Raw genomic sequence first — 16,352 nt, forward strand, 5'->3', positions numbered from 1 at the left:
TACGACACGAACCAGGGACGGATGTCAATTGAAGTCACGGCGGGAGTTCCACAAGGATCCATACTTGGTCCAACATTGTGGAACATGATGTACGATGGAGTGCTAACCTTGTCACTGCCGAATGGAGTCGAGATCGTCGGGTTCGCAGACGACGTCGTTCTTGCGATAACTGGTGAGACTGCGGAGGAGGTGGAGATGCTGACGGCGGAATCGCTAGACACCATCGAATCGTGGATGACTGGAGTCAAGCTGCAGTTGGCTCATCATAAAACGGAGGTGGTGCTGGTCAGCAACTGCAAGGCGGTACAGCAGTTGGAAAATCAACGTCGGAGGGCACGCAATCCCATCGAAGCGCTCTCTAAAGCATCTCGGAGTAATGGTCGACGACAGGCTAAACTTCAACAGCCACGTAGACTATGCCTGCGAAAAAGGCAGCGAAAGCTGCTAACACCGTAGCCAGGATCATGCCCAACATTGGAGGACCAAGAAGCAGCACGAGGCGTCTTCTAGCGACCGTATCATCGTCTATACTGAGGTATGGAGTCCCGGCTTGGGCTGCAGCGTTGGGAACCAAACGTAACCGAGATAAGCTGGCAGGTACGTTCCGGCTCATGGCTATACGGGTTGCGAGTGCCTACCGCACTATATCATCGGAGGCAGTGTGCGTTATCGCCGGAATGATCCCCATCTGCATCACTCTGGCTGAAGACATCGCATGTTACCAGCAAAGGGACACACGGAATGTGAGGAATACCATTAGGTTGGACACAATGGCCAGGTGGCAGCAGGAGTGGGATAACTCGGAGAAAGGAAGGTGGACCCACAGGCTCATTCCTAACGTGTCGGTGTGGACGACCAGAAAACATGGAGAAGTTAACTTCTTCCTGACCCAGTTTCTGTCAGGCCATGGATGCTTCCGGGAATATCTGCACAGATTCGGACACGCAGAATCTCCACATTGTCCGGCCTGTCCAAATATCGAGGAGACACCGGAGCACGTTATATTCGACTGCCCTCGATTCAGGGATATACGAAGCGAGATGATGCCTGAAACCGCAAGCGTTCTAAATCCGGACAACATCGTGCAGAACATGTGCCAGCATGAAAGCACCTGGAATGCGTTGAACAGGGGAATAACGGCGATTATGTCGTTGCTGCAAAGGAGATGGCGTGAAGACCAGAGAGCTCCGGGTCACGATCGGAGTAGGCTAGATCCTCCGTCGGGGACTAGACCGAGTAGAGCGGGCGTAGCGTAGTATCGGTTAATAGTCGTCGGGGCGCCTGCAAACCGGAAGCCATCCTCCAACCGGAATTGCAGAACCGACCCTGGCACTTGGCCGACCAACGTCGAGTCGGAGTAGGCTGAGTCCACCGCCGGGGTCCAGCTGAGTAATTCGCGAAATAGCACCGGCAAATGGTCGTCGGGGCGCCTGTGAACCGGAAGTTTCCCTCCACCGGAATCGCAGGACCGACCTCGGCATCTGCCCGGCCAGCTTCGGAGTAGGCTAAGTCCACCGCCGGGGACTAGTTGAGTAGATCGCGTTGTTGCACCGGCAAATGATCGTCGGGGCGCCTGTGAACCGGAAGCTTCCCTCCACCGGAATCTCAGGACCGACCTCGGCATCTGCCCGGATAGCATCGGTTCGGGAGATCTTCCGCCGCCGGGGAAATCTTCGTCGGAGTAGGATAGATCCACCGCCGGGGACTACTCTGAGTAGTACGTAGCGTATCACCGGCTTGAGTCGTCGGAGCGCCAGCGAACCGGAAGCCATCCTCCAACCGGAATCGCTGGACCGACTTCGGCACTCCACCGGCCTGTATCGAATCATGAAGAAGCGCGTAGCCGGAGTAGGCTAGCTCCACCGTCGGGGACTAAGCCGAGTAGCATCGATCGTCACAAACCAGTTTTGGCTCGTCTGGGCGCCAGTGAACCGGAAGTCATCCTCCAACCGGAATCGCTGGACCGACCTCGGCATCCAACTGGTCAACAAGGAGAGCTCGAACAGCAGCAGCGGAGAACAAGTCGTCGTAGAGCAACGAAGTGCACATGAGCGTCCAGTAGAAGATCAACAGAGCTCTGACGCGAGGCCAGCCCAAGGGAAGTATGCGTCGTCGCACAGAAAGCTGTCCAAAGTCCTGGCGAGATGTTCAACCGCCAATTGGGCAAAACGCTCCAACAGCGAACTAGCAGAACAGTTAGAGGCTGAGATTGAAGAAGTGCATGAGCACAGCCCTCCCCCGATGAAGTTGCCTGATGTAGTTCCGGGGGAGATCGAGGCACAGGAGCAGTAGGGAAAGTTTTTTAGTGGTTAAAGCACGCCTAACGTGAGTCCCACACCGTGCCAACACACAACAGGCCAGGCTTTTGAAGCTTTTTTGAACCCTACTATAAAAAAAAAAAAAAAGATAGATAGATAATAGATAGATAGATAGATAGATAGATAGATAGATAGATAGATAGATAGATAGATAGATAGATAGATAGATAGATAGATAAGATAGATAGATAGATAGATAGATAGATAGATAGATAGTAGATAGATAGATAGATAGATAGATAGATAAAATAGATAGATAAGATAGATAGATAGATAGATAGATAGATAGATAGATAGATAGATAGATAGATAGATAGATAGATAGTATAGATAGATAGATAGATAGATAGATAGATAGAATAGATAGATAGATAGATTAGATAGATAGATAGATAGATAGATAGATAGATAGATAGATAGATAGATAGATAGATAGATAGATAGATAGATAGATAGATAGATAGATAGATAGATAGATAGATAGATAGATAGATAGATAGATAGATAGATAGATAGATAGATAGATAGATAGATAGATAGATAGATAGATAGATAGATAGATAGATAGATAGATAGATAGATAGATAGATAGATAGATAGATAGATAGATAGATAGATAGATAGATAGATAGATAGATAGATAGATAGATAGATAGATAGATAGATAGATAGATAGATAGATAGATAGATAGATAGATAGATAGATAGATAGAAGATAGATTAGCCATGATCAATGTTATGATTAATCATTAACGCTCTGGTGATGTGCTTAAACATATCTGAGAGCAGCAATACATTCAGCATCTCAACATTTAATCTGGATGCATGATTTTATCCTTGAGAAATGCATTTGTTATGTTTAAGATCAACTTCTTGTGAAAAAAATTTGGGGTGGGTAATGTCTATTACATTACCGCGGGGTTGACGTAGAACTACGATGATTAATAATTTGATTTGTCATGTGTATGAATTTGTAAGTGTACTAGTTTTGTGTTGTTATTGATCGGATGAAGTTTTCAGAAGTTAACTCTTTTTGGACTCATTTTGGTAGTCCTGAAAAGAACCATTTGTCGTTCTGTGGTTCCGAGAACCAGTGTTTGGTGTTCCAGGAATAATGCCAGATGATTGAATTTGTTTGATCGTTGCTTCCTTGTGTTGCTTGGTTGGGTGATCGGTTTCTGGCTCCAGCTGTAGTTCGCCAAACTCCTCCAGTAGATTAGATGTTTGATAGCTCGGGTGCTTCGATCGTAAGAATCGATAGAATCGGTCCAGTGCTTTGGTCTGTAGCAATATCCATTGCATGAGCATTTAGGCTCTGTACATTGATACTCATCAATATGCCGGCTTGGACGCTATGATCTAGTATTTTACGCAGTTCGTCTCAAAGCGTCACTAATCGATGATTGCCTAAGCGCTGCAGCTCATTCCTTAAGTCAACCCTCTTGGGAGAATTGCTGCCTTTGGCGTGATGGAACTTGAAAAAAGTAGAGTTTGTCAAAAATAGTCCTTGCAATGAAGTAACCCGCGACAAACCAACATATACCAATTGCTGATCCTGGCTTTTGTCATAGTCGTACACGACCTCGGGGAAAGTTCCACCTTACGACTTATGAACAGTAAAAGCACAGGCACTAACCATCGGGAACTGAATGCGTTTGCATTTGATTATGCCGCACAGTTTGAAAGTAAAATAAAAATTCTCTATACAGGAGTGAAATTGGAATTTCAAAACCAAGAGCCTTACAGTGGCATGAAATATTTTGAACTCTTATAACTGTTAGCTGGTTTAACGAAATTCCTTGAATGGCACCTCAATTGAAAGACAAGACATAAAAGGGTCATGTCGTTTACTTACTGAATCCTACATACCTGTCCAAATAGTTTAATTACTGTTTTAAAAGAGAACGTTGATTTCAAGCAAATTTATAAATAGGGGTGCTAGAGAAAATTTGACGTTATTTGCTTTCCATTCTCCGCTTGGATCGCATCCCAGCAGGCAATAGATCGTCTGGCTCTGACCGGGCGTGCTTCTCAGGCACAGACATCGATAGCGAAGGACCTCCCCGTTTGTCTTGCTTCGCTCAAATCAAACTGTCGAGCGAGCGAGAGAAGATGCCGTCCGAAGCCAAAGTCATCACCGCTGCCGCCGCCTAGAAGAAGAAGAAGAGGAAGCAGTCCACAGGAAAATTTGCGGTCGAACTGTGAACGCGGTCGGGCAAGTCATTCTCGCTTTGTGCTTCACCGCTTGTTTGCGTTCACCCAGCCATCGTCATCGCCGCCATCGTCAGATTTCGACAAAAGCCCGGTGATCCACTACCTGTTACTGTTGTGCGCCATCCACGCCACGAACCTTTCGGTTCGTCGTATAAGCAAATAACTTGCTCAAATTTATACATTTGAGTTGAGGATTCCCCGTTTGACCATGGCAATCAACTGATAACATCCCGCAGTGTTATTTATCTGTACGAGCATCAAAGCTAACAAAACCATCGGCCCTTTTCAGGGCCATCAAATTAGTGGAAAAGAGTTAAAAGAGAAATATTTCCGACTTTATATATGACTTCTAATATTCCTAAATCAATTTCACAGCTTCATACAAAATTTCATTTGTCATGAATAATTTATGAATAAACATTTTGAGACTGTAATCGCGGACGCTGCTGCAGTGCCTTCGAGGTGAGTGCTCAAACATTCCACAACAATTGTAAAATAGAGTGGCATTTCCAACAGCGTCTTTGATGTTCCATATTTTAAGGGAACACTTTGATTATTAAAATTATCACATGTAACAAAATTGCGACATATTTAGAATGCTTTTGAAAAGACATTCTCATTGAACAATTGTAATAATTTTGGCACCCATGGATCAGAAATTTACCCTCATAATAAAGAAAACTATTGATTATCAATAGCTCGTATTGAATATTTAGTTAATATCAACCCTTCCAGCAATTCATTTTCGACCAATTTCTCACGCATTAGCATTCTCCACAATTTTCAAGTAATTCCAAGCCCAATACATTATTGGCACATACCCATTTCCCAGATTGGTCGATCAGAAAGCGAAGAGCACAAAAGGGAGGAGCATCATCTGCTATTCTGAGGCTATAAAACATGCTTCCTTCGTCGGATTCAGTTTCATTCCAATTCCGCTTTCGAGCTGGTAAGAGCTCCTCCGAACTTGCTCAGCGAGAAGTACCTCGCTGCTAGAAATCTGCTGAGCTGTTAATCTTCAAGCTGCCAATCCAGCATCTGGTTTGTGAAATCGCTCAAGATTTCTAGGTTGACCGATCCGCGCTTCTAAATTTCGACTCGTGGTCACAGCATCCAAGCTCAATCGGCCCTTTTCAGGGCCAACATACGTTCATAAAAGGGTTTATTGGATGATATTTACTGATTTATCTATAATGATATAAATATCGCGGTATACTATAATTTGGTTCACATAATTTACCCCACATAATTACAAGAATTTTAGAATTTACCACTGCAGCACCGTCGGACCGTAATAACATCATACTACTCGGCATTGTATGGTATTTCCAACAGCATCGTTGATTTATCATATAAGGGGGAACACTTCCTAAATCCAAAACGAGTATGGGAATTGGAAAATGTATTAAAATTAAATACTGTTCAATAAACTGGTTTCCTGACCAATTGTAATGAGCAACTATTGATCTGAAATTTTTCTACAGGTTAGTCTATTGCAAATGTCATAGTATATAAATCAGAACACATTGAACATTGATCAGAAATATTTAAAATATGCACGAAACCAAAACATGCGTGATTTTAATTTATTGTAAGCTGTTAAAATAATGCTACTGTCCATACGAACGCGCATGTGAATTTTCCAAGATATGTAAATCCCTAACCAAGACATCAACTTCATGTATCTTATCCTAGATTGGTCAATCAGAAGAAGGCGAAGAATACGAAAGGGAGGAGCATCGTCTGCAATTCAAATTATGTAAAACATACTATCTTCGACAGATTCGGTTCATTTAAGGGACGAATGACCTTCGGATTAAAATCCCTCTGTAACAACAACAGGATTCGGTTCATTTCATTTACACTTTCGAGCTAGTAAGAACTTCTCGTGATAAACACAGTATAGCTGGTAATATTTCTTAATGTGCTTACCACATACTAGCTATAGTCTCTTAATTCATCTCGTAGCATGTTCCGAGAACGCTGCTGCAGTGCCGTCGGGATGCCATAACAGCATAATGCTCATCTTGTACATCCCTTGCCAAGATCAATTTCATATAGCCTATTTCTCAGATTAACGCAATAGACAACATGTAGAAAAATCAATTCAGATCAATAGTTGCTTATTACAATTGGTCAAGAAACAGTTTATTGAACAGTATTTGAAATCTGTCGCAGTTTCAATACATTTTCCAATTTCTGTACTCGAGAATTTTGGAAGCGGGGACCGTGATGCTCGGGATGGATTGTCCTCCATGACTGGTCCTGGCCGGAAATATTCGTGGGGAGAAACTCGACCCTTTGCTGCAGGAATTTCATTAACAACTCTTTGGTAAAGCAGAAATTTTCCGAAGAAAATTCTGCTAAAAGTGAACTTTTTCAAAACAACTCTTTTTGATTGGAATATTTATCAACAACTCTTTGTCAAGTAAAAGCATCCTAAATAACTCTTTGCTCCATCGCCAAACCAAACCATTTCATTGAATTCATCAAGTACAAGAATATGAATGGTAAGGAGAGGCAGATGGTGTATATTTCGCTAGCGTTAGTTTCCAACAGGTCGCCGGTTGGCGCTGACTACTAATCCGTCCACTGAATGATTTTCAGTTGTTGCTTTCACTTCGTTGCTCTCTGGATCCGTTCGCTACTCGCACACTGCTGTGGCTTTCACGCGCTCTTCTTTGCTGCTCCGCTGCTTGATCCGTTCGTTATGCCGTTCGATTTGTGAATGAGCTGGGAGCAGAACAACCAGTGGTTTTATTTGCTCGAGCTCCGTTCACCGATGGCAAGTGGTGGGGTTCTCGCTTGGTTGTTTCGTCACTCCGTTCGTTACTCGCACGCGATTGGTTATTGCTTTCGCGCTATTTTCGTTGATGGTGTGATTCTTCGCTGAGAAAAAAAAACTGCAACTCTTTTGATTTTTCATGCAAAATGACCAACAGTTATTTATGGACCGATTTGAATGAAATTTTCACAAAATATCAGACATAACTTATATTTTAACATATATTATTGAGTGATTTTTCCAATCACACGTTGAAAAGCAGTAACGGTTTGACTAAAGTGAATTTTTTGACGATTTTTTATAATTGACATAACTAAACATATTGAAGGAATAGCTTCATGGTATCTCCAGCAAAGTTGTAGATTTTGACGAGATGAATAAGTTTGCTGAAGACAGTTTTTGTGTAAGGCTATCAGATTTTAAGATAAAAAGTTTTGAATTGTTAGTCGAAAATTACAGTTTAGTGTGATTGGAAAAATTATTCAAAAATATATGTTAAAACTCAAGTTACATCTGATGTTCTGTGAAAGTTTTATTCGAATATATTTCCATAAATAACTGAGATCTAACTTACCAAAGTTGGTCATTTTGTATGGAAAATTGAAAAAGTTTCAAATCCTTAGAAGAGTGGTTAGAGTCCGCGGCTACAAAGCAAAGCCATGCTGAAGGTGTCTGGGTTCGATTCCCGGTCGGTTCAGGATCTTTTCGTTATGGAAATTTTCTTGACTTCCCTGGGCATAGAGTATAATCGTACCTGCCACACGATATACGAATGCAAAAATGGAAACTTTGGCAAAGAAAGCTCTCAGTTAATAACTGTGGAAGTGTCATAAGAACACTAAGCTGAGAAGCAGGCTCTGTCCCAGTGAGGACGTTAATGCCAAGAAGAAGAAGAAGATGTGAATAAGTTCTCAGTTTATTCGACAAACCAGCTAAATATTTCATGGGTGCACAACAGCAACAGGGTAGCGGATCACAGGGATTTAGTTGAAATCTGGAAACGTCGCTCAATTTTGAAATCTTGAGCGATTTCACAAACCAGATTCTGGATTAACAGCTCAGCAGGCTTCTAGCAGCGAGGTACTTCTCGCTAAGCAAGAGCTCTTACCAGCTCGAAAGCGGAAATGGAATGAAACTGAATCCAACGAAGGCAGCATGTTTTATAACCTTGGAATAGCAGATGATGCTCCTCCCTTTTGTGCTCTTCGCTTTCTGATCGACCAATCTGGGAAATGGGTATGTGCTAATAATGTGTTGGGCTTGGAATTACTTGAAAATTGTGGAGAATACTAATACGTGAGAAATTGGTCGAACATGAATTGTTGGAATGATTGGCATTCCCTATATATTCAATACGAGCTATTGATAATCAAAAGTTTTCTTTATTATGACGGTAAATTTCGGATCCATGGGTGCCAAAATTATTACAATTGTTCAATGAGAATGTCTTATCAAAAGCATTCTAAATACGTCGCAATTTTGTTACACGGGATAATTTTCCTAATCAAAGTGTTCCCATAAAATATGGAACATAAAAGGCGTTGTTGGAAAAGCCACTCTATTTTACAATCGTTGTGAAATGTTGAGCACTCACCCCGACGGCACTGCAGCAGCATCCGCGAGTACAATCTAAAATGGTTGAGTCATAAATTATTCATGACAAATGAAATTTTGTATGAAGCCGTGAAATTGATTTAGGAATATTAGAAGTTATAAATAAAGTCGGAAATATTTCTCTTTTAACTCTTTTCCACAAATTTGATGGCTCTGAAAAGAACCGATGGCTTTGTTAGCTTCGATGTTGTTACGGATAAATAACACTGCTCGGATTAGCAAAACTCAGGGGGCTTCTGGTATTTGCTCCTAACGGGATTGCTTTTTGACCACCAATGATGATTTCATCACGAGTCGAAATTTTGAAGCGCGGGTCAACAACTTCTCGGCCGATGAAATTTGCGGCGGCGATGACGATGGCTGGGTGAACGCAAACAAGCGGTGAACCACAAAGCGAGAATGACTCGCCCGACCGTGTTCACAGTTCGACCGCAAGTTCACCTGTGGACTGCTTTCTCTTCTTCTTCTAGGCAGCGGCAGCGGTGATGGCTTTAGCTTCAGATGGCATCTTCTCTCGCTCGCTCGACAGTTTGATTTGAGCGAACCACGACAAACGGGAGGTCCATCGCTGTCGATGTCTGTGCCTGAGAAGCACGCCCGGTCAGAGCAAGCCGATCTGTCGCCTGCTGTGATGTGAGCCAATCGGAGAGTGAAAAGCAAATGACGTCAAATTTTCTCTAGCCACCCCTATTTATACATTTGCTTGAAATCAACGTTCTATTTTAAAACAGTTATTAAACTATTTAGACAGGTATGTGGGATTCAGTAAGTAAACGACATGAAGCTTTGATGTCTTATCTTTCGATTGAGGTGCTAATCAAGAAATTTCATTAAGCCAGCGAAAAGTTATGAACGTTTAAAATATTTCATGCCAGCGTAACGCTCTTGGTTTTGAAATTCCAATTTCACTCCTGTATAGAGAAGAAAGACGTACTTCTACGTCAAAAATCCAAGATGCATGAAAATTACGTTATAACCCCCTTTGGACACAGCGCATTTTGGGTTGGGTTGATGGAAAACCTCCGATAACGGAGAATGTAAACATTATGCAGAGCGCGTTTCTCGCCAATGAGCACGAGAGCCGAGACAGTTTTCGATTTTGAATTGATAAATGGAAAAATAACTTCATCAGGCTTCAGCCTTATCTACGAGGGTTCAGTTCAATCTAATCGCTCGACATTGTCGGATCGGATGTATCGGAACTAAATCCAGCACCAGCATCTTTTGGATTATTCATTGTTTTTGGGATATCTCACTCAATAGGAAGGAAGGAGGATTTTTTATCCCAGTGAGGATTTTTTTCGGGTGATAAAATAGTTGGTTATCGATTGGAGGCGAGGCGTGTGGACGGAAATTTGTGTCACGAGGAAAAACTCGACCAATAGCAAACAAAACTTCGCGTCAGAAAGTGAATGTGTTTGGAAACAAAAGTGTCGTAACTGGATTCCTTGTTTGTTGATACTCTTTTTGCGCGCTAAAATTGGCAGCTTGGGTGAGGCACGAAAAAGCTTGCGTGTCGAAAGTTGTGCGTTGTGATTTTCCCCTCCCAGTACGTATATCGATCCCCTGTCCCTTCTACGACCTTAGCGGGCGAGCGAAGGGGATAGTGATAAAAATTTCGAATTCCAACGTCACTGGTTTGAACAGCAGCATAGTATATAGTTTTGCAATCAACTCTGTAAACAGCAAGGGAAATTGAATTTGCCGACACCGACATTTGATTTCCACTGTCGGAAACCTCAATTGAACACCCCGGAAGCACATCGAGGACAACCGGATTACAAATTGGGAAACATGGAGGACCAACAGCAACACCACCACCACACTCCCCGGTACATTGAAACAAATGTAGGTATCTGAACAGAAACAATGATTTCTATCCAAATCCATTAATTTTTTCGAAAAAAAAATCTACTCAGTCATGAACTTCAGGATTCAAGTACAGCCTAGATGCTTATTAAAATTACCAAGCAGACAAAACACAAAATATTCATCAGGTTAATGGAGAAATTTTCATTTGGGGGTAGATTGTAAAAACCGTAACCGCACTCATTATTTTGCAAATTCAACGAGATTCGTACTTCTTATAATAGTACCCCGCTAACCATACGACCACAAAGTCCAAAGTATGGTTATAAGTGTGGGACAAAATTTAGATTCTCGCTCCACTTTTTGGATTGCATTTTGGTCCCATAACAAGTGTGCAAAATTTCAGCTCGATCGGTGAAACTATATTTTAGCGCCAGCCGTTCAAAGTTAACTTACAAATTTGTATGAGATTTACTATGGTAAAACATACTTATGCAAAGAAAAATCTCCAGAGGGCGCCCATTGACCTCTATAAAAATTCTGAACACAGAACTCGGTAGGTATTTTTACCATAAAGAATATTGCCGAAGACCGCGAGACAATCTGACACTAGGGTGGGGCTAATTTCTAAAAATTTTCCGTAGTCAGGATTTAAAAAGTGGAAAATGATCATCGGTCCCAAAATAACATCTTGTGAAAAAATGAGAATTTTTAGTGAAGGTTTAGAGGTGGCGCAAAGGGCGTAAGTGCAGTTTTACCATTTTAGTGAACTCTGAAAAATTTTGGTATGCTTTTCAGCTTGTTTTGGTGATTTTAAGACCCTTAAGGGCAAAAAACTCACCTCAAAATTGCGATATCTCCACTCCTTTAGATGATATTTGACGAAATATATAGAGTAAAGTGGGGCAAAAGTTCGAGTGGGGTAAGAGTTTCTTTTTAAGATTTCTAGCTCAAATCATATCAAAACTTAGAAATGTCATGGTGGTTCGAATGCTATTCAAGTAGAGTAAGGTGGGGCAAAAGTTCGACCTTAGTGGTATAATCAAAGTTTCCAGGAAAATAATAGCAGATGAAACAAAACAAATACCATACAACGATTCTTCATCATATTGGCTATAACTTTGCTGAACAAACTTGTGTCAAAATATTTACCCATTTTTAGTTATAACAGTTTCAAAATTGATTGTCTTATTCGAACTTTTGCCCCACCGGTGGGGCAAAAGTTCGAATCTAGTGTGGGGCAAAAGTTCGTTGGCTAAAACACAAAATATCAATACTTTTATGCCAGGCATACTTTCTACCAGCCGTAAACTTATGTTTGCCGAAAAATACACACTAAATTTTCATCAAAAAATGCCCAAAACTGGGTTAATTGTAATACACCCAAAAAATAGCAGTTTTTCGCAAAACTAAGGAAAATGTAACATTTTTGTGACATTTTTCGCACGATCAGGCCAATTTAACTAAATTTGAAGATAATATGTAGATTTCAGAAAATTTGAAAAATTTTCCGTGGGTTTATACATGGGTCGAACTTTTGCCCCGCAGATTCGAACTTTTGCCCCGCTATGGGCCAAAAATTGATTCCAACTATTTATGGAAAAACTAATCCACGTCAAAGCATCCTTATGATAGGCCTAGAAACGCCCTTACATAAAATATTGAAAAATATTTTATCTTCATTTGGTTCCATGCATCGAAAGTTTGACCAAATATTACAATATTTACGTCGAAAAACAACAAATAGCCATAACTTTTCCAAATCTCAATCGATTTTTATGATATTTGGAGTGAAAGTCTCTTAGAGTAAAGTGGGGCAAAAGTTCGAGTGGGGTAAGAGTTTCTTTTTAAGATTTCTAGCTCAAATCAAATCAAAACTTAGAAATGTCATGGTGGTTCGAATGCTATTCAAGTAAAAGACTTTCACTCCAAATATCATAAAAATCGATTGAGATTTGGAAAAGTTATGGCTATTTGTTGTTTTTCGACGTAAATATTGTAATATTTGGTCAAACTTTCGATGCATGGAACCAAATGAACATAAAATATTTTTCAATATTTTATGTAAGGGCGTTTCTAGGCCTATCATAAGGATGCTTTGACGTGGATTAGTTTTTCCATAAATAGTTGGAATCAATTTTTGGCCCATAGCGGGAAATTTTTCAAATTTTCTGAAATCTACATATTATCTTCAAATTTAGTGAAATTGGCCTGATCGTGCGAAAAATGTCACAAACATTTTACATTTTCCTTAGTTTTGCGAAAAACTGCTATTTTTTGGGTGTATTACAATTAACCCAGTTTTGGGCATTTTTTGATGAAAATTTAGTGTGTATTTTTCGGCAAACATAAGTTTACGGCTGGTAGAAAGTATGCCTGGCATAAAAGTATTGATATTTTGTGTTTTAGCCAACGAACTTTTGCCCAAACTAGATTCAAACTTTTCACCGGTGGGGCAAAAGTTCGAATAAGACAATCAATTTTGAAACTGTTATAACTAAAAATGGGTAAATATTTTGACACAAGTTTGTTCAGCAAAGTTATAGCCAATATGATGAAGATTCGTTGTATGATATTTGTTTTGTTTCATCTGCTATTATTTTCCTGGAAACTTTGACTATACCACTAAGGTCGAACTTTTGCCCCACCTTACTCTATTATGCATGCGATTTTTGGCCCTTGAATAGGTTACGCTGGCTGATTAATATGAACCCGAATAAGAATAGCTGGGGAGGATTCCTATGCTTGTAGAATGGAACAAAGAGCAAAGAAGAATGATAGAAAGAATAAAGAACACAGAAGAATGTAAGGTGGGGTGGGTTAAACAGGGGGGAGGGCGTAACTGATGATATTATATTAGAATCAACTATGGAGCCGTGAAAATATCTCGGTTGGATGTTTGAGATGTGATTATATGCAAGTTTAACACTCATTCAGTATTTTAGGATGTCCGTTTGATATAACTCCAGCAATTGCTGAAAAGCATACCAAAATTTTTCAGAGTTCACTAAAATGGGAAAACTGCACATACGCCCTTTGCGCCACCTCTAAACCTTCACCAAAAATTCTCATTTTTTCACAGGATGTTGTTTTGGGACCGATGATCATTTTCCACTTTGTAAATCCTGACTACGAAAGATTTTTGGAAATAAGACCACCCTAATCTGACACTTGTGAAACAAATTATTCAATGAAAACCCATTGGCAAGGCGACGTTGATTAGCACGTAAAGGAATAACAATAATTACAAAATCGGGCATAATTTCCAAATAGTCTGCGCTTAATAACTTTTTTTTACAAGTATCGGATTGCTTTACGGTCTTCGATAATGTTGTCCATCGTAGAAATACCTATCGTGATTTGTGTCCAGAATTTTTATAAAGGTCATAGGGGACCTCTGGCGATTTTTCTTTGCAAAAGTTTGTTTTCCCATACAAACTTTGAACGGATGGCACTAAAATATAGTTTCACCGGTCAAGCTGAAATATTGCACAGTTGTTATTGGACCAAAATGCAATCCAAAAAGTGGACTGGAGCGAGAATCGAAATTTTTCATATAACCGTGTCCCATTTTTTATGTCTTCTGCAAAGTTGTTAAACATCTTAAAACGCGTGTTTTTGCTGAATATCGCACCTCTCGATCTCTTAAAATAAAAGAATTATCAGTTGAATTCGTTTTAATAAGGCTTATTTGTTTGATAGTAGAACCCCATGCAAAGACGCTAATAGACAAAAGTTTTTATCAACTGCCGAAAGGGGAGATATGGTTCTTTCATGATTTGTAAGAGTTGTCTGCGCCATTTTGCGCCGAAGCCAGTTATAGAGGCCTTATCTACCACTTGAAAAAATTGTAATTCATGAATAACTTTGTTACTTCAAAAGATAGGGTGATGATATGTTCAGCAAAAACACGGGTTTTTCCATGACAAACAACTTTGTAGAAAGCACAAAAAATGTTAAAAATCTTGGAAAAAAGTTATGATAAAAAATATGATTTTTAGGGGCCATTCGCATACAACGGCATATATCTCAAAAAGTATAAGAGATAGAAAATTCGTGTCTTCGACAAAGTTGTTTCAAATTGTCAATTCTACAACTTTGCCAAAGACACCATATGTCTATCTAAATATTTTGAAAAAAATATTTTTCTATCTCACTGCTAGGTGGATTGATCACAAAACTTTTTTCGTCAAAAGTTGCGCATTAATATACCAAGAAACTTCTCCGAACAAACTTTATCGCTAACATCAACGGTTTGGGCACTATTCAAAAAGCGCATGAAATCGAGAAAATAAAACACAGTGCAGCGCGACCACTGAAGTGTTAACGACTGTACAAATCGTGGGTGGCTGTACAATGCTCAACTCTTTTGGTTTTGAAAAATCTATATGTAGTGTCGCGAAACAAACTTTGGGATGAACATCTTATTCTACATAATAGAAATAAACAAATCAAGCATCACATTGTACACCTAACCACATCCTTACAATCGCTAGGGGAAGGGAATGAATGTTAGTTCAACGTCTTCTTAAGAAGATACAACAGGGAACCCAAACTATCTTCATATACGTCACGGGATAGAGATATTGTGTAGTAGGGTAGGGTGTATATAAGGATCAGCTCAATTCGACAATTCAGAGCATTATTGGTAATAAAAATAATGATATGTATAACAATTGATTTTGAATTTACCTGATCACTCCTGAAAAAGAAATTATTATAAGTATAAAAGAAAACAAAAATAGGAAATCGATCGATCCTGCATCTTTTGCCTACCCCCACAGAGGCAATTGACACTAACGAACGATCATTCACTACTGAAGCGATTCGATACACTTTTCACACTGCGCTAATAGGGACGCGCAACACGATTGATCCTGCTTCTCTTGCCCACCCCCGCAGAGCTACTGTGAAAGTTTGAACTAAATACATAAAATCGAAAGGGGGGCTCAACGTGATAGGAGTTTGATTAAAAAAAATATCAAATGTATGTAATGTAAATTAAAATTTTTGGCATAGGTTGCGCTGTATCCCAGAAGTTTCTTTCATTGTGTTCAGAGATTTTCAATCAATAGAGAAAACTACTTTTATTAATTTCTGGAGGTATTATTAAAGTATGTTAAGAAAAACTACTAATTGACCTTAACACTTCACTTTTGAAAGAGAAAAAGTAAAGTACTATATATCACTAGTAAGGCGAGAATATACCTTCAAACTCTAATAAGTTGCTTATCTTGACAGATAGGCACATTTCGCTTGCAACGTTCATACACTCTCGTGCAAAAGTTTTAGTTCACCCTCTTGAAAACATACATAAGTGTTTTGTCTATATCTTTGTGATTACACGTCCGAATGGCGCATTCTGAAGACAGTTAGTTAATCTTACTTCGTAAGTATTGTAACATCCACTGTTTTTGAATTTTGTTAAATTAATTTTTACTTAAAGTTGTGACATTTTTCAAAAAATACACTAAAAAAACATGGCTGATTTTTTTCAGAATTGGGTTGACAAAAATAAGTGCGTCATTAGAAACGTAATCTTATGTTCTTTGAAGAGCACTTGCAAAAATTGGCGGAAAATCTAAAAAGCAGTGAATCAATTGTCACCCAAT

The 16,352-nt window shown here is 39.9% G+C and overlaps 1 protein-coding gene across 13 annotated transcripts in view; it reads left to right on the plus strand.

Annotated features, from left to right (window-relative positions):
* Window positions 1-16,352, plus strand: part of LOC5567575 (uncharacterized protein ZK1073.1) — a 260,885-nt gene that overhangs the window by 126,780 nt on the left and 117,753 nt on the right. For 2 of the 13 annotated variants that reach the window (XM_021848533.1, XM_021848534.1), the window contains exon 1: window positions 10,078-10,779. The exons of the other annotated variants lie outside the window; for them this stretch is intronic. In XM_021848533.1, the coding sequence (XP_021704225.1) occupies window positions 10,726-10,779 (54 nt within the window). In that variant the 5' untranslated portion in view covers window positions 10,078-10,725. Of the gene's footprint in view, window positions 1-10,077; window positions 10,780-16,352 lie in introns of those variants that run through there. 13 annotated transcript variants of the gene reach the window in all.

The sequence above is a fragment of the Aedes aegypti genome, chromosome 3 (genome assembly GCF_002204515.2).
Source record: "Aedes aegypti strain LVP_AGWG chromosome 3, AaegL5.0 Primary Assembly, whole genome shotgun sequence".
In the NCBI taxonomy this organism is placed as follows: Eukaryota; Metazoa; Arthropoda; class Insecta; order Diptera; family Culicidae; genus Aedes; species Aedes aegypti.